Here is a 24,564-nt window from a genome sequence, read left to right as displayed (position 1 = left end):
TGGAAATCAATGAACAACACAAAACTGACAAATATTGTCCAGAAACCCTCACAGGTACTGCAATTAGCATACAAAATATGCTCAAATCATAACACGGCAAACCTAAGCCCAGCAGGCAACAACAGCTGTCAGTGTGTCAGTGTGTTGACTTGACTATGACTTGCCCCAAACTGCATGTGCTTATCTTAAAGTGGGCATGTCTGTAAAGGGGAGACTTGTGGGTACCCATAGAGCCCATTTTCATTCACATATCTTGAGGTCAATAGTAGATGTCTCAGTTTTAAAGCTAGAATGAAGATCATATTAAAAAAATGATCAATAATCCCTCCAAAATACCACATTAAGACACCAAGACCTTGAGGAACAGCATAGAAAAAAAGCCATGAACCTTACTTTTTCCAAACTTTATTTTCACCCTCTGAGACCCACAATAAACCTGGTGTCTTTAGGGGGAGATAGCAGGTCAACAGTAGATGTCCCGTAGAAGTGGTGTACATCATCTGGAAGCTGGAAACCTGAAGATTAATTTGAGATGAACATTATGATAGAAGTATATGATGGCCACTCCCATACTGATTAATCGATTATCAAACTAGTTTCGGATTAATTTAATAGGTGACCAACTAATCAATTAGTTGTTGCAGCTCTAAATAATATATTACTTTTTAAACAAGTTAAACAAATATAGTACAAAATTGTTCAGAACATGGTGATTTAGGCCTATTTGAAGATTTTTGTGCAGCATTGAGATAATTAGGGCTGTGCCAAATACCATTTTTTGGGCTTATTCAAAGTATATTCAAATATTCAAAGGTATTCAAAGCTTCTCGGAGCAACGCAGCAGGTTGACATGTTCTTCTGTCTGTCTTCATCTCCCGTTTCAGTGCCACTGTCGTACTACCGGACACACACGCACCTCTACACACAACAACCATCTCAGAATAACTGATAATAATGAATGTTAAATATAAATAATGTGGGATTATTCCTTATTTCATGGGCTACTTTGGGATTTCTACATTATCATTACATGCTTATATAAAAAAAAAACAAAAAAAAAAACAAAGCATTCAAATACTGATTTGGAGGTTGATTACCATGGCAACGGTCAAAGCTTCGAAGCTTCAAAGCATTTGGGTTAGCCCTCGAGATAATGTACTATTTTATATGAATGCCATGAAAATACTGACTTCTTTTCACCACCCAAATAAATGTTTATTCATTTACATATTTATAAGATTTAAAATCCATTTTTTCTCTCTTGGGAGTTCAATCACAGACCACTACTCTCAGGTCTACACCACATTTTGTGATTTGCAAGGAGTTAAGAACAATACATACATTTCTCTGTACAACATTTTTATAGATATTTCTTAAAACATTCTGATTATGCATGAAGAAATAAACAAGGATGAATTTGTGTAGTGCAAAAAGCCTTGACCATATCCTACAGTTATAAACTGTCTATACAACACTATGTAAAAGGTTTATCCATGAGAAATGATGACTAAAGCAAAGTTTGTTCCAAATATTTCAAATGGAATCACAAACTGTGGCTATCCTTCATACTGATTCTGTAACAATGAATGGTGTGTTATGCATAATCCCATCATCCCCACTTAAATATAGTATGTGATAATTAATTAAAATAATAGATAAAGATGAAAGCGTTTTCGTTTGACACAGTGATTCAACTTAAATTATCTGCCCTATTCTTTTTCTGTGAATTCATGTGTGGCTAAGATGGTCGATTGGTTTGTGAGTGAGTGTCCCAGAAGTGACAAAAAAAAAACTGTTTATTTCTGGTTCTTCAGCAGTTCATCAATCTGGGTTTTGTACATGTTCTTCACATCTTCAAGGTCCAATTTGAGCTCGTCTGCCTCTTCAGCCTTTTCTCCATACATCTGCAGGATTGTGTTGTGCCGCTGCGCCAGATCCTGCAACTCACAGCCACAAACACACGTTAGAAGAACCTATACAAATACAGCATTCAAATATCCTGTATCTGCTTATATAGTCCTCACCTTGAGTTGAGCTTTCAACTTGGGGATCTCCGTCACCATCTCCTCCATCTCATCGTTTTGATTGGTGAGTCGGACCAGCTCCTCTGCCATCACAGAGCGACTCCTCTCTAGACTGGAGATCTCAAGCTGCAACAGCAGGAGGACAGAAAGAGGGTACAAAGCTGCCTTTTAGTGCAGGTAATGACTCTTTTTTTTTTACTATCAAAGTGTGCATTTTGCTGTTTATATCTTTTGTTTTTCCACATCAAATATATGTCTCTGAATTTAAGAAAACATTTAGGGCTTTTCTATTGGCACTTTTGGCCGCACCGAGTCAAAAATTACAAGTGTTAGCGCACTGTGACAGCCCTCTTGATCTCCTGTTTGGGCTGCCTGTCCCTTTTAGGAAGGACGCAGGAAATGCATCACTGATTAGGATTAGCACCTGTCCCTGCTGCTCCTCAGCTATATGAGCTGCTGGATTCAGTCAGTTTCTCTCTCACCCCTCCTTTTGTTTTACAAATCCCTGCCGTGCTGGGCTGACATGCCGAGTCAAACCGAGTCAAACCAAGCCGGCCCATGTGTGTGGAAAATGGCCAGCCGTCTGTCTGCAGACAGGTGGTGCTGACATGTAGCAGAACGATCAAACTAAAACATATATTATTATTTTTTTAGCTTTTTATTCTGAATTTCTACCTGATTTTGTGCTATTTCTCCTTCTCTGAGTTTGAGGTGAGACTGGAGGTTCTCTATGATGCTGGAGCCTCCAGACAGCCTGGCGGCCTCGTACAGATTGGTCCCGCTCATCGACATAGACATGGTCATGTTACCCAGAGAGTGGTCTAAACAGTCGTCCTGTGGAAGAATGAAACACAGTACAGCGTCGGTCAAGCTACACAAATCCAAGTGTGTACAAACTAATCTTCATTTCTAGATTTTAACATTTATCCCAGTGTGTACCTGTGATAGAATAGAAGAGTGTAAACCAGCATTGTCTGCCCCACTGATGGAGCTAGAGCGGGACAGGGAGGGTGTGGAGGAGGCCGGGGGCTCTCCCACAGAGTGGGTCATGACCTTCCGCTCCTGATAGGGAAACAGTTCACAACCATTAGAGAAGAGAATTAAAACATCTTAACTGTTTAAACTGAGAAATTCTGATGAGATGATAATCTACTAAACCTTTTCCTTGAGCGCTTCATGTGCCAAGTAGCATTTCTTCTTCTCTTGCTCCACCTTCATCTTCTCCATCTCTAATTGATTGGTCAGCAGCAGCTGGTGGAGGAAGAAACAGAAAGATGATGAGGATGAGGAAATTGTTTCATAGAGGAGAACAACAACAGTAGGAGGGAGCATTGTGGTACCTTTTCTTTCTTGGCCTCCTCTAGCATGCGGATGTGTTCTCCTCGCAGATTTTCCAAATCAACGTGCTCCCTACGTTGAGAGAACAAGCAGTAAGTCACTACAAACCATCAACAGTATCAAAGACACAAAACCAGTGAAATACCCATCTGACATGTTTAATACTGGGCCTGCTCCCTCTTAGTCGATTAGTTGACTAATCGGTCGTTTTGGTCTTAATCGACTAAGATTTCTTTAGTCGATTCGTTGTTTTTTTAAGCTTTTTTCATGCTGAATGACTTATTTCTAAGAAACTTATGAGCACATCTCTGGTAAACGCAAGATTTAAAGTGGTGCTTTTGTGTGATTCTTTGTGGAGAAACTCAGTTTTATAGATCTGTCGATTAAATCAACTAATCGATTAGTCGACAAATTCGTATGAGTGTTAGTCGACTAAGAATTTCTTTGGTTGAGGAGAGCCCTTCAAGCAGCCACAAGCTGTATACAACATCAGCTGAAATAGTCAAATTTTCAGACTTTCACGTATAGGTTCAAGGATGTAGAGGCATTTCAATGTCATATCAAGATATATATATTCTTCCTTTGTGTCACAAAATGCCTGCACAGTACACCATACATGATTTACATCTTTCAGTATGAGCTAGAACTGTTAAAAATCCGAGCTAGCCAGGAGTCGAACCTAGAATCTTCTGATCCGTAGTCAGACGCGTTATCCATTGCGCCACTAGCCCCGCCACAGCAGCTGCACTTCTCACAAAACACAACCCCTGCAGCACAAAAGGCCATGTGTGTGTGCATGCATGACTGCTTCTCTCAGGAGGGAAAACCCCCCGGGCCTCCGCTTCACACTCTGACTCACAAATGGGTTAGTGGTTAAACAAAAACACTCTGCAGGAAGCATTAGCATTACAAGGGGAGAGGTTGGTGGTGAATACATTTTACTGAACACTTCCGCAAGTTTTATCCTACCCAGAAAAACCTATGCCAGTAATTTCCCCACATACACATAGTAAAACATCCAGCAAAAGATATATATTTAGGAAAAAATAGGCACCAGGAAGTAGGGCTGTCCTCGACCAAGGAAATTCTTAGTCGACTAACACTCATACGATGTTGTCGACTAATCTATTAGTTGATTTAATTGATAGATCTGTAAAACAGATCTGTGTCTCTGCAAAGAATCACTCAAAAGCACCACTTTAAATCTTGTGTTTACCAGAAATGTGCTCGTAAGTTTCTCAGAAATAAGTCATTCAGCATGAAAAAAGCCTAAAAAACGACTAATCGACTAAAGAAATCTTAGTCCACTAAGACCAAAATGACAGATTAGTCGGCTAATCGACTAAGAGGGGGCAGCCCTAACAGGAAGTAATGAATAAATGCAGCGTATAATTCACTGTGTTGTCTTAAAACAAGGTTTCTGGAAACAATGACAGAAATAAAACCAACTGCAGACAAGACGAAAACACTGCCATTTGAAGTCAGGTATATAGAGCACTTTGATTGATGGTTAGCTCCTTACTTCTGTCCTGCAACACAATTTCATGGTCTGGTGGTTAGGATATAATTTGGTAGCAACTCCTTAACCATTTGAAAGCCATGCCATAGTTCAAATTAAATCAACTAACTCAACCAAGCATCAGCTCATCTATCCAACCCCACCCATTTCATAGGCATAAAGAAATACATTTAGAATAGACTAGTATAAGTAGAGAATATAATTAGTGACAATGACTGGATGGCTGGATGTACCTTATCATTCATCCTTGTAGGCTTGAGTTTTACGTTGTAAGTTGTTACCTGCTGCTCTCGTCCTCCAGTTTCTCTCTCTTGTTCTTCTCAGCATCCACCTGTGCCAGCAGTCGGGCCTTCTCCTGGCGGAACAGGGAATTCTGGGACTCCAGAGAGGCCAGCTGGGACTTGATGGTCAGGTGGTCTTCAGTTGCTGATCGCTCCTTCTCCACGGCCACAGCCAGCTGTGTCTGGGCATCCGCTATTGGAAAGAAAAGGGAGACCAAAGACAGATTTTTGCTCACATTGTGCAATATTGTATTTTGGTGTTTGTTTCACACATACAGTTAAACTCCTGCCTCTTACCGAGCCTGTCAGATATGTTCTTCTCCAGTTTTTCCCAGGATGCCGTCTGTCCGCCCAACGAGGCCTGTAAGTTCTCAATCTGTCGTAGTAGGGGCCGTGTTGCCGAGGAAACGCTCTGACTGAGTTCCTGGTTCCTGGTCTCGGCCTCCTGAAGCCTCTGTGGAAGATGACAATTTTTTTTTTTTAAATGACATGCATTAAATAAATCCTGTCGCAGTCAAAATTGTGGTTATTTTTTCATCTTATCAAAGGGAACCAGCAGGAAACCTTCTAACCAGTATATTATGTTACCTGCTGCAGCTCGCTGATCTCCTCCCTCAAATAATCTTCTTTCCTTCCTTGCTGTTGCTCAGCCCTCTGCAGAGCCACTCTCAGGTCAGCCACCTGTACACAACATTAAAAAGAGTTAATAAAGCATATCTTGTTAAAGGACCAGTGTGTAGGATTTAGTGACATCAAGTAGTGAGGTCGCACCCAACTGAATACCCCTCCGCTCACTCCTCCCTTTCCAAGCGTGTCGGAGAACTACGGTGGCCTTCGGGTAATGTAAAAGTGCAAAAGGCTCTCTTTAGAGTCAGTGTTTGGTTTGTCCGTTCTGGGCTACTGTAGACACATGGCGGACTCCATGAAAAGGACCCGCTCCCTATGTAGATATGAAGGGCTCATTCTAAGCTAACGAAAACACAACGATTCTTAGATTCAGGTGATTATACACTAATGAAAACATATTTATGAATATTATATTCCATTTCTGCTGATAGATCCTTTCTAAATCCTACACACTGTTCCTTTAAACTTGGCAGTGTTTAAAACTAATGTCTAATATAGAAAATTCAGAAAGGGTGAAACAATGAATCAGAAACTGGTCCGGCTTACTTTCATCTATGTGTAAAATTAAATAAATTACCGAATAAGTGTGCATAAAAAACATTAAAGTGAATGCTATATTGAAATTGCTAACTGACAATTTCTATCTGGCTTACACAGCATCTTCCAACAAAATTATCAATAACATGCTGTGAACATTCACTATATCGCCCAGCTCTGGTGTAGCTCATGGATTGTGATTTTGTGAATGAAAGCAGGTGCAGGTGAACAAAATCTGGGTACCGTCAACTATGTGTGCCTCTGTGAGTGAGTAATCATAACAGACTATTGTTTGGATGTGGGCCGCAGTACCTCCTGCACCACAGAAAACAAAATTAGTTACATATAATAGACGCATTGGTGCAGTTTATTAAGGCTGCACCAAAGCCTACTGTAGCGCATACTTTACATTAACGTCTGCAAGGTGTGCTGGCGTGCTCATGCAGCAGCAAACTAGCAGGTCTGATCAGCCTTTAACGCTTTACTTACATGCATAGCAAACAGGTCTGTCTACAGCATGAGCCCGTGTTACCTGATTGGCCAGAGCCTCCTGTTGCATCCTGGCCTCCTCCTGGGCCTTCTCCATAGCCAGGCTCAGCTGCCCCTTGGCCTGCGTTTCCCTGCTCATAGCTGCCTCTTCGGCCTCGCTGGTTCTGCTCACATGCGCCTTGTGAAGTTCTGCCAGCTCCCTGACAACAGAGACGTAGAAGTAGACCGTCAACAACTTGACCTTATTACAGTGCCGTCCCGATTTGTAAGAATAGTGGGACATTTGTTGCTGAAATGAAACGATATTGGGGTATTTATATATTATTTAGTTATATGTTAATTTCCGTCCCCTTAAAACTGGGGCATGCTGTATAAAAAAAACTTACAATTCCCATACTGTTCACCCAATGTAGGTGCAAACACCCTCAAATTTAAGGTGGAAGTCAACACTTTAACCTCAATTTCATTGCATCACTTCAAATCCAATAAACTCCAAGTACCACAAAATAAATGTGTCACTTCCTATATACTTAGTCTGCGCTTGTCAACCATGAAATAATATAATGAAATGTAAAAGTACAATATAATAGCTGGCTTGTGAGGTCAGATTTACAGTAGGAGCTCTCGTCGTTAGTATTCAGTATCAATAGCAGGGTGTGTCAGTGTTTACTTGTACGAGTTGTCCAGAGCAGCCTGGACGCTCCTGTTCTTCTCCTGCAGCTCCTCAGAGTCCATCTGCAGCCTGCTCAGCTCCTTCTCCTGCCGCTCCACCACAGCGTTCAGCTTCTTGATGTTCTCCCTGTGCTGTTTCTCCACCTCCTCCTTCCCATCTAGAACCTAAACACAGAAAACATGGACAGAATTGTAGCCATGATTATTAACTAGATTATTTAAGCCAGTGTTTCCAAAACTGTTTTTCCGGGGGACCCACTTTTTAGAAACAACAAATCATCACGACCCAATTCACAATAGGCCTTAAATCTATAGATCATGGGAAGAACGAATTTGTGTGTAAATGAACATTCCTGACCATTACCACCGTTATTTTATCTTGAATAGGTAGATGAACCAGCCATTTCGAAGAGATATATGTTTGATAAATCACAACTTCATTTTATGCATATGTTATTGAAAACAGACCAAACAATTGCCTTTAGGCGGAGTTAACAGGCTCTCGTTTTTTTCCCTTTCATCAGTAAAACAAACAGAACGAACGCTAGCCTTTCATATTAGATTAAATGTTATAAGAAGGCTACAATTATTGGAACAATACGAACATTCAGGCTCCCTCATGTGGCTCAACGGTGTACTGCAGATATAAATCTTAAATAACAGACGATAGAAGAAATTCTGAAAATGTATTTGTCCACCCTAATAAAATCTCCTGCTACACACCTGTGGGTCGCGACCCAGTCTGGGGAATAACTGATTTAACATAATCATAACTAACACCATATAATCATGAAAAGTAACCGAGGAACAAATGTCAAGTCTTTGGGGAAAAAACAATAATGTTTTATATTTTTACGGTTTATGATGGAAGTCAAAGACAGCAGTAATGAATAGTGGTAAACCAATAACAAATGCACAGATACACAGCATATAAAGGGCCTATATTCTTCCCCATAAGCTTCCCTGAACAATAAGGACACTGAATGAGAACAAGGTGTTTCATCATTTGGCCAATAAATACAGTATCGTGAAGAGGTGTTATTAAGACTATTTTTTTTTTTAGACACACCTTTTACTCAAGGCCTTATACACTATAAAAAAATCAAAACCAAAAAATTATGATGACATGGCCCAGCCTACTCCATCTATCATCATGTTAAACCTGCAAGGCTACCACAGCCCTTAAGAAAACCGGCACTAGCAGTGGCTTATTCATTTAAGAGAGGCTGGTGTAGGTGACAACTTTAGACAGTGTGAAGAACAGTTTAAGGATTATATTTAGTTTTAAATCAAGTCCCATCTTGTAACATTAATTCATGCTTTTTCTAATGAAAAGCCAAAAACATGTCAAACAATGCAACAACAAAATTACCTCAAAAAACTATTTTACCGTGCCTCCTAACAATACCAAACCCTGACTGGTCAACCTCATTTCCTCTAATTTAACCAGAGTAAACTTCTTGAGTAGAGACTTGAGATCTCAAATGTTGCTATCTGAAGCAATCAAACTAAGTCGACTGGCAGAGAGCCAAAATTTGCCTGTAAAAAAAGAATATCCCGTTGAACCCTAAAAACAATATTAACAATGACTAAATGAAACATAATTTATCATAGTAAGTACATAAACAAAGTCAATTTAAAATTAAACATGAGATTTAATTCAAACAACACTAAAATGATCAAACTAAGTAAAAAAAAAAACGTAATCAAACTAAAATTTAGAGAAAGTTCTTCTGACTCAACATTGATAGGAACTGAAACTGAAAATGACAACTACTGCCCAGATCGCCAAACCTCAAATGTGCTGAAAGCAGTCATTTAACAGTGGCAGGGTAAACATTCTTTCCATTGATAAATTGAGATTTTTAAATCACGTAGAAAATCTGACCTGCTGCAGTTGCCTGAGCTCCTCCTCCTGCTCCTTGATTTTCCTCTGTTGCTTGATGAGCCTTGAGTCGCTCTCCTTCTCCTTCACACGCAGTTTCTTGATGATGTTGCTGTGCTGCAGCTGCTGCTTGGACAACTTTTCCCCTAAAAGTGATAGAAATAAACACCTGCTCAGCCAACTTAAGTTAAGTTAAACACAGATGCTGAGACGACACCCTGAGTAATACTTCAGTAACGAGCTGTTCTTCATATCATCGACACTCTACTCCTTCAAGAGTGATGTATGCATGGTTTCTTCACTGATAAATCATTTGCAATAACTTTTCCATCAATTCATTACATTAGTTAAATAATTACAGGCAAGTTTTTCAGAGTTTAGTGCTCTCCCACTGTAAGAAATAACCCATGTTTGTGAGAGACTTCTGGCTGACATTGAGAGCTTTTTATACAATTACAATCAGATTGCAAATCTGCACTTAGTTAATAGGTGACTGAGATATACTGGGACACCAGTTATTGTAAGACAGCTTACATTTTGACATGTATACTGTAGATCCTGGTGGTAAATTGCCTGTCTAACATTTATATTTATTGGGGCGTCATGCCCACTCTCCATTCAACACCTTATGTGCTACTTGAGCAACTTTTTGTTAAGTTGGATGTAGTAAAAGCAGCTGTGGTACTATGCAAGACCGAACATTTTCTTGACTGTACAGTCCCTGTCTAGAGAGGAATTGTGGGGGTTGGTGGAAGTGAAGAAGTATAGTGTGCTTCATAAATTAGTCTTACCTTCTTCCAGCAGGCCTCTGATCTGCTCTTCCTTCTCTTTGATGAGCTCCAATGTATCACTGGAGTGAAGTCTTGTCGAAAGCTCTTCTCGCAAGCCCTTTATTTCCTGTAGCATAAAGACATGCCATTTTTGACACAGACACTTTGGATATGTTAGATTTTGGATTTTAACATCTGAGTAGATAAATATGGGTTAGTTATAACAATAACAGGGCCTTTGTAGCTCTTGGAGAACTATCTCAACTTACTGCTGATGGAGTAGAAAGAAAGTAGAGCGTCAGATCACTAATGTGTGAATTACCTTCTTGGCTATGTCTCTCTCTTTACAGGCCAGCTGAGCCTTCCTCTCTGCATCTGCTATTCGCTGGGTGAACTCCTCCTTCAGGGACTGAACAGTGGAGCTCTCCTCCTTCAGGCTTATCACTTCACTAGAGGATGAACAGACTCATTAGTGTAAGAGCTCATTGTCAAAAGCTACACAGCCTCAAAGCCGAGGCGCTTTTTAAAACTCTGCACACAAGTAGATTATTTTAAGCATTTAACAATCAGCGTGACTTCATGAAAACATCACTTGAAAATGTCAGCAGTATCTCTACAGTGTAGTTACAATAATTACATAAAGACATATAATACATATTTAAATAAAGACTATTTAAAACATGATTGCCGCTTCATTTACGAGTTCAACAAATGAATTGCATTTGTTAGTTTCATAGAAACAACATAATACGTTGGTACTGTATCATGTTGCCTTGACCTGGATATCAGCAAGAACATTAGTCCTCTTGTCAAAACAGCTTTCTTATCAAGATGAATTGCAGTGCACCAGGTGTGTGTGTGTGTGTGTATGTGTGTGTGCGCCACGGACTCACTCTTTTAGATTATCACACTGCTCCTCCAGCCCGGCCTTGTCTTTGCTGACTGCCAGCAGCTGAGATTCTCTCTTCTCAAGGCGACCTGACAGCTCATCAATGACCTACAACATGTCCACAACATTTAATTGTGTTTAACAGCAGCTGCACAGAAAAGCCTAAAAATATGAAAGTCGCTCATAAGGAGAGTTGAGTTTTACGATTGCCTTCTTCATACAGCATAACAAATGCTGGGACTTGTGGGAGAAATACTATTATTTGATAAAAATGTTTTTTTAACAAAAACTCTGACAATATATTGGCAGATGTTTTAAAATACACTAGTGTTCAATGGTCTTCAACCACATGGCAAAATTGGGATTAAAGCTATTAGATGGGGAAAATTCAAAGTCTGGCTCTGGACAACAAGCTTGAAAGAATTTACAAGAGGATATAGAAATTAGGGCTGCAACTGTAGGCTATTTTCATTGTTGATTATTTTCTCAATTAATCGATTAGTTTTTCACTCTGCAAAATGTCAGAAAATGGCGAAAAATGTCGATCAGTGTTTCACAAAGCCCAAGATGACGTCCTCAAATGTCTTGTTTTGTCCACAACTCAAAGATATTCAGTTTACTGTCATAGAGGAGTAAAGAAACCAGAAAATAATCACATTTAAGAAGCTGGAATCAGATAATTTTGACTTTTCTTCAAAATAATTTACTCAAACCGATTCATCAATCATCAAAATAGTTGCCGATTAATTCGATAGTAATAAACTAATCAACCAATCATTGAAGCTCTAATGGAAATATGACATGATAGTCTAGAAAAGCTATTTACCTCTATTTTGTATTCTATGGAAGGCTATGCAAACTAATGAGCTGGTTTAAATGCATTTGTTATTATTGTTTAAATGTTGCATTGTGATTACTGCAGAGTTATAGCTATCTTTCAATGATTTACTTATATTCTATATTCATATATATTACTTTTTAGAGCAGTCAAAGACTTTTGCATGGTATTATATAGACATACGTATTCCTCATATTTGTTTATCAAAGTGTACATACAGTACAAACTGGAGGTAGGGTGTTTTTGAAGTTGATAAATAAACTCTAGTGTATTCAACATGATCCACAGTTATACGGACTTTGTAAACATACTGTACATAAACATACTGTACGTACAATATGTACATAAAATAAATCTTTAAAGTTTATACTACCAGCAACATAAAAACAATAATTTCTACCTTTTGAAACTCCAAAATCTGAACTGTTGAGACACTCTTCATCTCTTCAGTGATTGGTGGAGTGTTCTGTTCTTCAGCTTTGGAGGCAAGATCAGACAGTGTGACATTCCCTTCAGACTCCTGTTCCTGTTCTATCAAGTCTTCTGGCTGCTCTATATTGACAGGTGTCGCACTCCGTCCACTCTCCTCCATCTCATCCAGCGACTGCTCCCTCATTGTTTCAGTAAATCCCTCTTCTTCCTCCTCCTCTTCCTCCTCCTCTTCCTCCTCCTCCTCTCCTACCTTCTCCACTACCCCATCTTCCTGCTTCTGGCATTCAGCTGATGTTAAAGGAGGAGGGCCTGCAGTGACAGACGCTAGTGTCCGACTGCCAGGGATATCATCGTCTGAGTTAACCTCGCTGACACTCCGGCTATCCAACGACTGCACGCTGAATGAATCTATGCGTTCAAATGCATCCGAGGATGAGCCGCAGCTCTCCGTGAGCTTGGAATAGTCCTCCAGACGGGGGAAATCTCCACAGGTGGAGGCAGTGAGAAGCTGGAAGGAGCCCTGCATTAGGTGAAGGCCAGCCTTGCCCTCCCCTGTTTCTTGTCTGGAGCTGGCTGAGCTCTCACTCAACACAGACTCGTGGTCAAGCACTTCAATGTCACTGGTGGTGGAGGTTCCTGAGGAGAAAGCGCTGACTGGAGGAGACGGGGTGTCATTTTGACGGTCCTCCCCCTTTGAGTCTTTATGCTCTATGAGTGCTTCCTTAGAGGGCGGCGAGGGCGAAGGATCAGAAGGTGTACAGCACTTAGGTTCAGAAGTGACAGCAGCAGGTTCAGATGAATCTGTGGCATCCTGCTCAACCTGGTGATCTGACGGAGTCTGTGACTGCTCTGTTTCTGAGTCAACAGAGACTGTAGAGCCAACATCTGTTTTTGCACTGCTCGTTTTGCTGTCAGGATCACAAGGAAGATCGCTGGAAGGAGAAGACGGAGGAGAAACTGGCTGCAGGAGGATAGTTACTGCATAAGGTTCTGCTGGTGAGGACTCAAGCTCAACAGGCTCGCTCTCATCATCTGTCTCCTGACTCTCATCAGCAGGTGCTGACATTTGAGTCTCCACTTCGTTTTGTGCCTCTCTGTTTTTCATTTCCTTCTCCTGAAGCCGCCTCTGAGACTTAATAGGTGGTACAGACACGACCTGGACCTGGGTGTTGGTGAAACCTTGTTGTACGTCTCCAGGTGGCAGAAAGGCACTGAAAAAGTTTTTGGATTCGTCCACAACTGTGCGGGTGACAGGTGTAGTGATGGCCTCAGAGGAAGGAGGAGGAGTGGTGGACCTTTCTTCATTGGGTGCTTCCCACTGCGTCATTCCCCATCCTCCACTCAATGACAGCTTTCCAGGTATTGTGACATCTGACAACAAAAACATGTACAAGTTGTAGCAAGTGCTCCACAGACAGACTCAGGAAATCTTTTGTCCCCCGAGCCATCAAAGGAGAACGGTCTGCAGGACAGATAATAATGCAAACAATGCACTTTCATAGGCTAAGCTACTGGAGTTACCCTGCACTATACTCATATTTAACAGTCTCTTCTGCACTATATTCACTTTTTTTAATAGTCCTATATCACAGCTGTTACCCTGCACTATATTCAGTTTTAACAGTTTTCTTTATCTCCTTGTATTTTTAAATCTGGTATATTTTTTTGTACTTTGCACTACTAACATATTTTGCACTATGGAACTGTGATGCTGGAAACTTGAATTTCCCTCGGGATCAATAAAGTTACTATCTATCTATCTATCTATCTATCTATCTAGCAGCAATCAGAAATTTGCATATGGCAACAGCTTTTTACCTCCATATGTTACACTACTTACCATCAAAGAGCAGTACTGGAGTTACCCTGCACTATACTAATTTTGAAGTCTCTTCTGCACTATATTAACTTTTTTAATAGTCGTGTATCACAGCTGTTACCCTGCACTATATTCAGTTTTAACAGTTTTCTTCATCTCCTTGTATTTTTATATCTGGTATATTTTTTTGTACTTTGCACTACTAACTTTTTTACTGCCTTTTTACTAACATATTTTGCACTATGGAACTGTGATGCTGGAAACTTGAATTTCCCTCGGGATCAATAAAGTTACTATCTATCTATCTATCTATCTAGCAGCAATCAGAAATGTGCATATGGCAACAGCTTTTTACCTCCATATGTTACACTACTTACCATCAAAGAGCAGTACTGGAGTTACCCTGCACTATATTCAGTTTTAACAGTTTTCTTCATCTCCTTGTATTTTTATATCTAGTATATTTTTTTTGTACTTTGCACTACTAACTTTTTTTCTGCCTTTTTACTAACATGTTTTGCACTATGGAACTGTGATGCTGGAAACTTGAATTTCCCTTGGGATCAATAAAGTTACTATCTATCTATCTATATGTCTGTCTATCTATTTCATAATGCTGCTAATATATGAATATTGCAATATTGCATCAGTGGGCCATAGGCTCAGTCACCTTTGTGTTACCACATTTGGCTATAGATAGTGACTTAACAGACATTTCTTTAACAATAAATGAAAATATACAAGATCAGCAATCAGAAATGTGCATATAGCAACAGCTTTATACCTCCTTATGTCACACTACTTACCATCAAAGGGCAGTACAACCGTGTCTCCCCATTGGTCCTCTTCTTTGATATCCAGAACTCGGTCTATTGACTTCTGAGCTGTTGTTAAAGCTTGTTTAGCGAAGCTGGACAGGTGAGATGCGTTGAACCAACTCATTTTTGACTGTCAGGCTAGCTAGCTAGATATCACCAAGTCCAGAGATAACACAGATTTTTAAAGGGAATTTGGCGTCAACACACAAAACACTCAAAGCACAGTCACTTTAACTGCATTTAGCAACCTGGTGCAAACAATGTTTTGCAATTTCAACTGTTGTCCCTGTGCAGAAAAGCTTTGTTGACAGCTAGCTACCCCTCAGCTAGTTAGCATAGCTGTAGTGTACATGGACAGTATCGATCCCAGGTACAGTTACAGATCAATAACTGGCCAGTTGGCATTTAAATACAGGTATTTATAATACCGTATCATGAACTCTACTACCGTCATCAAAGCTAAAGCATCCCCATGCTTAACCCGAGCTTGTTTCGGCTCCTTTGCTCGGCCGTCATCGTTTGTTTTGGTCGCTCTCAGCTTGTAGCCCCATTAGCATTAGCACTGCTAGCTACTTCCTTTCCACGTAGCATCATGACGTCATGATCCGGCAGTGTGTAGAAGGGAACCCTCACATTGGGAAAAACTCTCGCGAGATTGTTAAGGTTAGGCATAGGTCGTCGGACATTGAGTCTCGCGAGAGTTTGTCGCAGGTCAGATTTCGCACTTTAAGGGTTACCTTCTATATAATAATAAACTTTATTTATATAGCACTTTTCTAAACAAGGTTACAAAGTGTTTTACATTAAAAAAATTCAATAAAATCAAAAATAAAAATAGATCAGCAAAGAATAAAATACAATCAACCAAGGGATCATAAAAACAATAAACATCTGTCTGCAGAGTGAAATCCTCCAAAATCAACAAACAAATTTACCTTTTCCAATTATAAGATTAATGAATTCTACATAATTGCAATACGTAGATATTATTAGCTCAAGAAAACAGAAAACTTTGTAAGAAAAACATTTTTATTCCAGTTCACACATCGTTATCAGTGTCGATTACCACTTCAGTGGTTACTGCAACTAAAAAAAACTGTGTTGGAATAAATAAATATTCAAAATATTCAAAACCAGAACATGTACAGAATAACATTTACCAAAGTAACCAATTTGTGTCTCTTTGTTTGCACGTAGCACGCTTTAGGTTGTAGTGCAGATAATGAAACATTAATGCAGAAATCCTCAACATTTGCAGACAATGTATCACCAAAACATGACAAGGTATGAACTATGATTTTGGCTTTTCAGTGCAAAACATTAGTCAATAAGTACATTAAAACAATGAAATTAGCTACACTCATTTACACTGTGACTGAATACACTGTAAACTGTTCCTAGTTTTTAGGCCATTTTAAATATTCCGCATCAAGTCATAGCTGGCCAAGAAACAAGAATGACGTCAACTGTTTGTGGGAGTGGTTGAATTCATCCTATGAGGTAAAGCAGAGTCTGAACAACATGGTTTGGGGTGTGGTGGCATCGGCGACGGCCAGCTCTTGTCTGTCAGACAGCCCCAGCTCTGGAAAAACATGTTTATAACAAAAGTGAGTCAGCATATTCACAGTGTAATTACCTAACAAATTCAGAATGTAGGCATTGCCATTTTTAGGAAACATATTCAGTAAATAAAGCACCTCACCCTTCAGCGTTTTGGACAGATTTGGCCGCGTCCTCTGTTCAATCGAAGCGACAGACTGTAAAACAAAATACCAACTGAACGTCAGCTCAAACCAAAATGTGCATGATTGCCTAATTTCGTCAGGACACATCTCAGACTGAAAACACAAAACAGTGTGAAAACAGAGGCTAATTACCTGTAAATATAATGTTTTGTTCTTTCCTTCCACTGTTGCAGTTATAGCAGGTGATTTCATTTGTCTGAAAAAATACATTAGATTTGGTTGTTGAAGACAATGTGTAATACACTACCAAAAATCTAACAACAAGCAAATATAACCACAAACAAAACTTAAAGGGATAGTTCAGGTGTTTTGAAGTGGGGTTGTATGAGGTACTTATCCATAGTAGGTGTATTACTTACAGTAGATGGCGGTCAGCGTGCCCCCAGCCTCGACAAACAGACAGGAGCACCAACACCGGAGCAAAGCAATACAGTGATGTGGACGTGGACGGCAGAAAAACATATTTTAGCCACTTAAAAGAAAGGCTCACCTAAAAAAATTGATATCCGTTTATGGGTACACTATATTTAGAATATTTTATGACAGCGAACTGAACTGAAAGTGAAATGTATCTATACTGTTTTTGTCGTCTGAGCCTGCTGGCTTTGGAGAAAGCATAGATGAGTTTCACTTTCAGTTCCCCGTCGGAATGGAGAAGGAAAGGGTTGTCTGACAGCAAGATAAAGTAGTGAAAATATTCTAAATATAGCGTACACTTATACAGATTTTTTTTAGGTGAGCCTTTCTTTTAGGTGGCTTAAATAAGTTTTTCTGCCGTCCCCTTTCACAGTGCTGTATTGCTTTTCTCCGGTGTCGGTACTCCGGTCTGTTTCTCCAAAACGGGTGGGAGTGCTGACCGCCATCTACTGTCGGTAATACACTGACTATGGAGAAGTACCTCATACAACCCCACTTCAAAACACCCGAACTATCCCTTTAAGTAAGGTGGTACAGTGCAGTAATTAGTGATAAATCATAATAAGGCAGCTAAACCTACAGGGAGGCACTCTCAGTCAGGTAGTCCAACATCTCCTGGAGTTTGGAAGATGGAGAAAAGTGCAAGTCCAGAGGTACTTGGCTGCAGGCCGAACAGTTTTCCTGCATCAGAAGTGAACATAAACATGTGTTTTTCAAAAAGGCAACTTGATCTCTGACTGTAGCAAATATGAACTGGCAGACGAACCTTCCGCTCTGCTTCAAAAGTGTAGGTGTACAGGCCGTCAACGTCATTGAAGACCATGTAGTTATTGAGAGGTATATAGGCACTGTGGATGCAAAAGGTAATATCATGAGGAGCGATGAAAGGCATGTGTGGTTTATACAGAGCTTCACTTTGTGCAAACAGAACGTGCAAACTCACCTTGATGCTATTTTGAAAACCTCGGTTGCGCAAGCAGCTGGGTAAAATGAATCGGAGAATAAACAGTTATGTCCGGGTAGACAGCTCTGTTTACAGGAAGTTAAATTTACTCAGAACTGTTTGGAAATGATTAACTCTTATATGGCAGGATATACAATCTTTCATAAAGGCATCAGCTCTCTACTAACACACCATCACTCTTTAGTCAAGGTACTTACCAGCTATGACAGCATTTGTAGACGCTACAGCTGGAATTATCCTCTTTACGACACCTGCAACATTTAAAATAAAATAGAGAATATACTTATACTTTTAAAAATAGACAATCAAGACATGTTTGTTGCAATGTTTTACCATTTTTCTTGCACAAAAACAAATAGTTCTGAAGACACATACAAAAGTATCAAACTTCCGAAATGATTCAGACGGCAAAAGCTTGCTGTGTTTTATGTACTTTGGCTCGTCTCCCGGCGGAGCTGCAAGAGAAGTAGCAGGGTTGTGGTGGTGATGGATAGATGTGCTGTGTGTGCTCACCCTGGGTTAGTCTGTATGTGACTCCTGTTATGTTGAAATCTGCTGCCCTCTCCAGGGATCTCTGGTACACCCACTGGATGTGATCTGGGTCATCCCCGTCCAGGGCCACACCATCTAATCCACACACACACACACACACACACACACACACACACACACACACACACACACACACACACACACACACACACACACACACACACACACACACACACACACACACACACACACACACACACACACACACACACACACACACACACACACACACACACACACACACACACACACACACACACACACACACACACACACACACACACACACACACACACACACACACACACACACACACAGATAAGAACTTAAGTCAGGGGGCATGGTTTGTTGAAAGTCATGCTTAATGATCATTCTAAAGATTACAAAGACAATTCAACAGAAACAATAACTGCAGTGTGTGTAGCGACTTCAGGAAACAAACTAAGCTACTGAGAGGCTGAGGTCGGGCCTGAATTGTTTTGTCTGACAGCGGGGCGCAACCAAAATGATTCACTGAGATTCAAAAATACGTTGGACAAGATCTTAATGAAAAGGATCAACTTATTATAATGTGCACAAAACTATAATCAGGATAATCAACAGTGATCAAAAGAAAGTTGCGGTCAAACAAAAAATACAGCAACCCACCAAACCTCTCTTTTCTTGCACACTCAGGTGAACAGCTGATTATATTAACTATTAATGCAGACGATATCCGTGTAATGCAACTCTCCCAACATATCGTGATCACATAGTAATAAATGACACAATAATAAATGACATTATCAAAAACACTAACCGATACCAAAACCATCACACATCTTATTAACATTACTACAAACGTCACTCCTTTCTGAATTGGTTCATGGCTCCTACAGTGTGATTCATACCTCCAAAGGGCATCTCTTTGGGCCACTGCAGCATCCGGACATACTCAATGCAATGTTCAGGCAAACGAGGCATGGAGGCTATTGTGCACATGGGGAAGTTGATCTACAAAGACAGGTGTATTTTAGCAACAACAAACTGACCAGGAACTGTTTCTGTAAGACCACCAAGTCGTGGTTGTAAACATCATTTCATAAAAATAAAAAAATCTCACCTGAGGAGGGTAAAGCTCGAGGGTACAGTCGATGCAGGCGTTCATGCCGGGGAGGATGACTCTGGCATTGCCTTTAAAGCCTTCGGTCCCACCATCGATTAGAGGTATGATGGAACCTGTGTCTAAGACGCCATCCTCATATGCCAACAAAGACAGCTGCACAGGAAGACAGAGGGATAGCTTGTAATTACATAAAACATTTTCTTTAGCACATCTTTACAACTTTTAAATTCAAGCATTACACAAAGATAATTTAAAAAAAACAGTTGGCCAAAGTACTAAAACTGAGAACAAAAAGACTGTGCTAAAGATTGCAGTGAAGGTGTAACTTACCAGCATACCATTCATCCACCTCCTGGCAACTACAGAGTCCAGTCCACAGACAATTATATGGAATTCTAGATGAAAACAGAAAGATGAATGAATGCAAATCTACAGTCAAAGCAGTAGGGGTGTAACAAAACTTCATGATGCAAAAATATAATGCACCATAGCCCTGAAAAATGGAGCGCAGTATCATTTAAATCTTATCAGTGGCTATGTGAGAGGTACAGAGTGGGAATGGAGTGGAGTGCTGTAAAGCGGCTATTTAATTAGGGAAAGTCAGCGTTCACCAAAATAACAAGTGAAATGTGACTTTTGGTCACAAGTAATTTATTTTAGTGAAAAAAGTATTTTAAGTGTCAAACTGTGAATCCTGCATCAAACCAAAATAAACTGACTACATTGCTACAGCCCTTCCAACCTGACATTAGTAAAGTTGGTACTGAGTAGTCTTAACATAGAAATATAACATATATCTTCTATGAGTCTTAATGATACTTACGTCTGTAGAATGTTTCATCTAAATCTTGAATTTTCTTAAAATGTCTGCACACAGCATTAAGGAGAAATTCATGTTTGGACAGAATGTTCACGTGGATTGGGATTTGGGTTTTTTAAACAACTGCATTTATATCAAGCATCTCAAATCTTGCAGTAGCTGTTCAATCAAAAGGATACGGGATTACACAGCATCCAGGTATGCGGCTGTTGATGAAATCAGCTGCAACTTCCGCCTTGGGTCGACCTACATCTTTTGGCCTGGTCAACATCACACACAACGTTAAAAGAACATATCTGATTGCTTCAAACATTACATTCAACGATAATCAGAAATTTACATAGAATTTTTCACATAATTATACTGACCTGAAGAGGAACTGTCGATTCAGGTTTGACACATCAATGGTGTCCATGTCGACAACTTGAATGTGGCGAAAGCCTGATAAAGCCTGAGCCACAACATGAAGAAAAACGAACAATAAAGTGTTGGCCCTTCATTAAAGCACAATTATAACTTACAACCATTTTAAAATATAATAATCCTACCAGGTCTTTCAGCAGCTCACATCCCAGACCACCAGCACCAATGACCAGGATTTTGCAGGTTTCTAACATAAACTGCAACGACTGTGGTGAGAGGTGATAAAGACATAAAGCAATATAAGATGACACAGGGCAGATGAAATGACAAATACTTACAAATACAAAAACTTGCATATTACCGCTAATTGTTACCTCTGTGCTGGGTTCAAAGTCCGGATGCGTGAAGGGCCCTGACCTTTCCAGAAACTTTTTGATATGGTTCCATCGTCCCTCCCACTCACAGGTGCCTCCATCAACCACCATCCTGTAGACAACATGTACATTTAGCATGTATCATCATCTGCATTTAATGGTAGATGGCATGCATAACATTACATCGTTTTGTTGATTAACACTCCATGAAAATATAGTAAAACTGTTATTAAGTTTAACGACTTTACTAGTGAGGGCATCTCCCTCAAGTATCTGATTTACTGTGTCCACATTGTGCTAATGAATCTCGGTGTTTAATCTCTCATTACAGGCTGATTAATAAACCTTGGATGGGCTTCTATGCATTTTTAAGAGACATGCCTGTGGGCACGTGAACGTAATGAATCCATCTGTCTGCAACCTCTCTGATATTATAGGAAATGTAGAAGGTACCTTTTTGCAGAGGTCACCAAAGATCTGCCTAATGTATGCACTGTACATTTAGGATGCATCATCAGCTGCATTTAATGGTAGATGGCATGCATAACATTACATTGTACAGTATGGTTTGATATTACACATAAAAAAAACTGCTAAGTCTAATAAGATTGTGCAAAAGGAAAAGCAAATCAATCAAGACCCTTACACTTAATACTGTGATTACCTGTCACATAGTGCTATTTATAGTTCAAAGCAGATCATGCAATAATTTAAGAGGTTCAGGGACTAGATATATTTGGATATAATCTTTCCTATATCAGCGTCTGCTCTGTGTTGTTTAACACTGCATGAAAATATAGTAAAGCTGCATATTTCTGACATGTGGGCGTTTCTGACCCTCTAAGGGTTAGCTAGCGTTACTCTCTAACCTAGGCACTGTACATTTGGGATGCATCATCATCTGCATTTAACGGTAGATGGCATGCATAACATTACATTGTGCAGTATGGTTTGATATTACACATAAAAAACTGCTAAGTCTAATATGATTGTGCAAAAAGGAAAAGCAAAATCAATCAAGACCTAAACTGTGATTACCTCTCACATAATGAGGGAGCTATTTATAGTACACAGCAGATCTTGCAGTAATTTAAGAGGTTCAAGAGACTAGATGTATTTTGATATGTCTCCCCTATGTTGTTTAACACTGCATGAAAATATAGTAAAACTGCATATTTCTGACATGTGGGCGTTTCTGACCCTCTAAAGGTTAGCTAGCTTTACTCTCTAACCTAGGCACTGTACATTAAGGATGCATCATCATCTGCATTTAATGGTAGATGGCATGCATAACATTACACTGTATGGTTTGATATTGCACACAAAAAACTGCTAAGTCTAATAAGATCGTGCAAAAGGAAAAGCAAATCAATCAAGACCTAAACTTAATACTTAAACTTAAATACCTGTCACATAGTGCTATTTATAGTTCACAGCAGATCATGCAATCATTTAAGAGGTTCAAGAGACTAGATTTTTGCTTTGATATGTCTGCTCTAACATGTGTAACGTTTTGTTGTTTAACACTGCATGAAAATATAGTAAAACTGCATATTTCTGACATTTCTGGCATTTTAAGGGTTAGCTGGCTTTACTCTCTAACCTAGGCACTGTACATTTAGGATGCATCATCATCTGCATTTAATGGTAGATGGCATGCATAACATTGCATTGTACAGTATGGTTTCACAGCAGATCATGCAATAATTTAAGAGGTTCAAGAGACTAGATGTGTATTGATATGTCTGCACTATGTCAGCCTCTGCTCTGTGTAAAGTTTTGTTGTTTAACACTGCATGGAAATATAGTAAAACTGCATATTTCTGACATTTCTGGCATTTTAAGGGTTATCTAGCTTTACTCTCTAACCTAGGCACTGTACATTTAGGATGCATTATCATCTGCATTTAATGTTAAATAGGATGCATAACATTAAATTGTATGGTTTGATATTACACAAAAAACTGCTAAGTCTAATAAGATCATGCAAAAGGAAAAGCAAATCAATCAAGACCTAAACTTAATACTTAAACTTTAAATACCTGTCACAGTGCTATTTATAGTTCACAGCAGATCATGAAATAATTTAAGAGGTTCAAGAGACTACATGTGTTTTGATATATCTGCTCTAACATGTGTAACGTTTTGTTGTTTAACACTGCATGAAAATATAGTAAAACTGCATATTTCTGGCATTTTAATGGTTAACTAGCTTTACTCTATAGGCTAGGCTAGGCTAGGCTAGGTGACTAGCTAGCATGTCAACAGTAAGAAGGTAGTCCTCTAACTTTACATATAGGTGAATGAAACCATCAATGTTTGACTGTAGAGACGTGTTAGCTACTCACGACCCAACTAGTCACTATGTATAGCCGTCAGTGTCCTCTCTTTATACAATAACACCATCACCAGGAGGTTAGCCGTTAGCTCCTCAGCTAGCTGCCGTTAGCCTTCTGTCTGTGTTTAACCTCAAACCTTCTACAGATTCATCACTAACTTCTCAGTCAGCTCCACTACTCTCCTTCTTTTCTTCTCCCTAAAAAGAGAGAATAAAAGAAGTTTCATTCCATGCTTCCCGTGCCCTCCGGTAGGTTAAGAAGCATCTTTCCGGGCAGTTAATGACTGTTAATGATGAAGTGTTTCTCTGCTTGTTGTCTTCTGCAGCTACTTACGGCTCATCCGCGTCCGCCATGTTTCAATACTTATGCGTTCAAGTGCTGAAGATAACTGTAGGAAATACGGACTCTCATAGGCAATAGTATCAGAAATAGACCTTAGGACAGGGGTCAGCAACCTTTACTATCAAAAGAGACATTTTAGGCTAAATAAATAAATAAATAAAAATCTGTCTGGAGCTGCAAGATATTTGCAGTGAGGTATTAGGGCCACATTGAGGGGGAAAAAATCAGAGATTTCGAGGAATAAAATCACAATTTAAGGAGAAAAAAAGTCACATTACCAGAATAAAGTCATAACTTTACGAGAAAAAAGTCGTAATATTACGAGAAAAAAGTCAGAAGTTTCCGAGAATAAATTCAGAATTTTACGAGAAAAAGGTCGTAATATTACTAGAATAAAAACACAATATTACGAGGATAAATTCCGAATTTTACGAGAAAAAAAGTCGTAATATTACTAGAAAAAAGTCCTAAGTTTACGAGAAAATAGTCGTAATATTACGAGAATAAAAACACAATATTACGAGATTAAAGTCATAACATTACGTGAAAAAAGTCGCAATATTACGAGAATAAAGTCATAACTTTACGTGAAAAAAAGTTATAAT

General features: G+C 39.4%; 2 protein-coding genes and 1 non-coding gene across 6 annotated transcripts; all 3 read right to left on the bottom strand.

The window, feature by feature from the left end:
* Positions 1-1,193: 1,193 nt before the first annotated feature.
* Positions 1,194-15,519, bottom strand: tmf1 (TATA element modulatory factor 1). Its single transcript, XM_074615050.1, has 17 exons — positions 14,927-15,519; positions 12,270-13,672; positions 11,036-11,139; positions 10,465-10,591; positions 10,164-10,269; positions 9,376-9,518; positions 7,486-7,652; positions 6,859-7,015; positions 5,751-5,843; positions 5,460-5,616; positions 5,163-5,355; positions 3,365-3,434; positions 3,183-3,275; positions 2,964-3,086; positions 2,700-2,858; positions 2,025-2,150; positions 1,194-1,937 (listed from the first exon to the last, which is right to left on the bottom strand). The coding sequence occupies exons 1-17, from the start codon at positions 15,060-15,062 to the stop codon at positions 1,797-1,799; spliced, it is 3,498 nt and encodes a 1,165-aa protein (XP_074471151.1). The 5' UTR covers positions 15,063-15,519; the 3' UTR covers positions 1,194-1,796.
* trnar-acg (transfer RNA arginine (anticodon ACG)) lies at positions 4,021-4,093 on the bottom strand. Its single transcript has one exon. It is a non-coding gene; the product is annotated as a tRNA-Arg (tRNA).
* A 430-nt stretch (positions 15,520-15,949) lies between the features above and the next one.
* On the bottom strand, positions 15,950-24,068 carry uba3 (ubiquitin-like modifier activating enzyme 3). Of its 4 annotated transcripts, XM_074615263.1 has the most exons (18): positions 23,951-24,037; positions 23,776-23,814; positions 21,279-21,390; positions 21,090-21,170; positions 20,910-20,992; positions 20,721-20,801; positions 20,545-20,588; positions 20,052-20,116; positions 19,719-19,874; positions 19,507-19,609; positions 18,578-18,691; positions 18,262-18,315; positions 18,044-18,080; positions 17,867-17,948; positions 17,681-17,781; positions 16,816-16,879; positions 16,641-16,695; positions 15,950-16,520 (listed from the first exon to the last, which is right to left on the bottom strand). In XM_074615263.1, the coding sequence occupies exons 1-18, from the start codon at positions 23,968-23,970 to the stop codon at positions 16,432-16,434; spliced, it is 1,380 nt and encodes a 459-aa protein (XP_074471364.1). In that variant the 5' UTR covers positions 23,971-24,037; the 3' UTR covers positions 15,950-16,431. The 4 variants fall into 4 exon arrangements, with proteins under 4 accessions (XP_074471364.1, XP_074471444.1, XP_074471281.1 ...); XM_074615343.1 differs by lacking the exon at positions 23,776-23,814 and having other exon boundaries at positions 23,951-24,068; XM_074615180.1 differs by lacking the exon at positions 23,951-24,037 and having other exon boundaries at positions 23,776-23,944.
* Between the last annotated feature and the right edge of the window lie 496 nt (positions 24,069-24,564).

The sequence above is a fragment of the Sebastes fasciatus genome, chromosome 1 (genome assembly GCF_043250625.1).
Source record: "Sebastes fasciatus isolate fSebFas1 chromosome 1, fSebFas1.pri, whole genome shotgun sequence".
Lineage (NCBI taxonomy): Eukaryota > Metazoa > Chordata > Actinopteri > Perciformes > Sebastidae > Sebastes > Sebastes fasciatus.
The sequence above is the reverse complement of the archived record's forward strand: the minus strand, read 5'-3'. Positions and strand labels throughout refer to the sequence as shown.

Coding starts and splice junctions, on each gene's coding strand:
- tmf1 (XM_074615050.1), bottom strand. CDS start 15,062: ATGAGTTGGTTCAACGCATCTCACCTGTCCAGCTTCGCTAAACAAGCT. Junction 5,617..5,750: donor AGATCAGCGAGCTGCAGCAG/GTAACATAATAT, acceptor CATCTTCCACAG/AGGCTTCAGGAGGCCGAGAC. Junction 3,087..3,182: donor ATGAAGCGCTCAAGGAAAAG/GTTTAGTAGATT, acceptor TTTCCCTATCAG/GAGCGGAAGGTCATGACCCA.
- uba3 (XM_074615180.1), bottom strand. CDS start 23,843: ATGAAACTTCTTTTATTCTCTCTTTTTAGGGAGAAGAAAAGAAGGAGA. Junction 18,081..18,261: donor TACAAATGCTGTCATAGCTG/GTAAGTACCTTG, acceptor CATTTTACCCAG/CTGCTTGCGCAACCGAGGTT. Junction 16,521..16,640: donor TCTGTCCAAAACGCTGAAGG/GTGAGGTGCTTT, acceptor ATGTTTTTCCAG/AGCTGGGGCTGTCTGACAGA.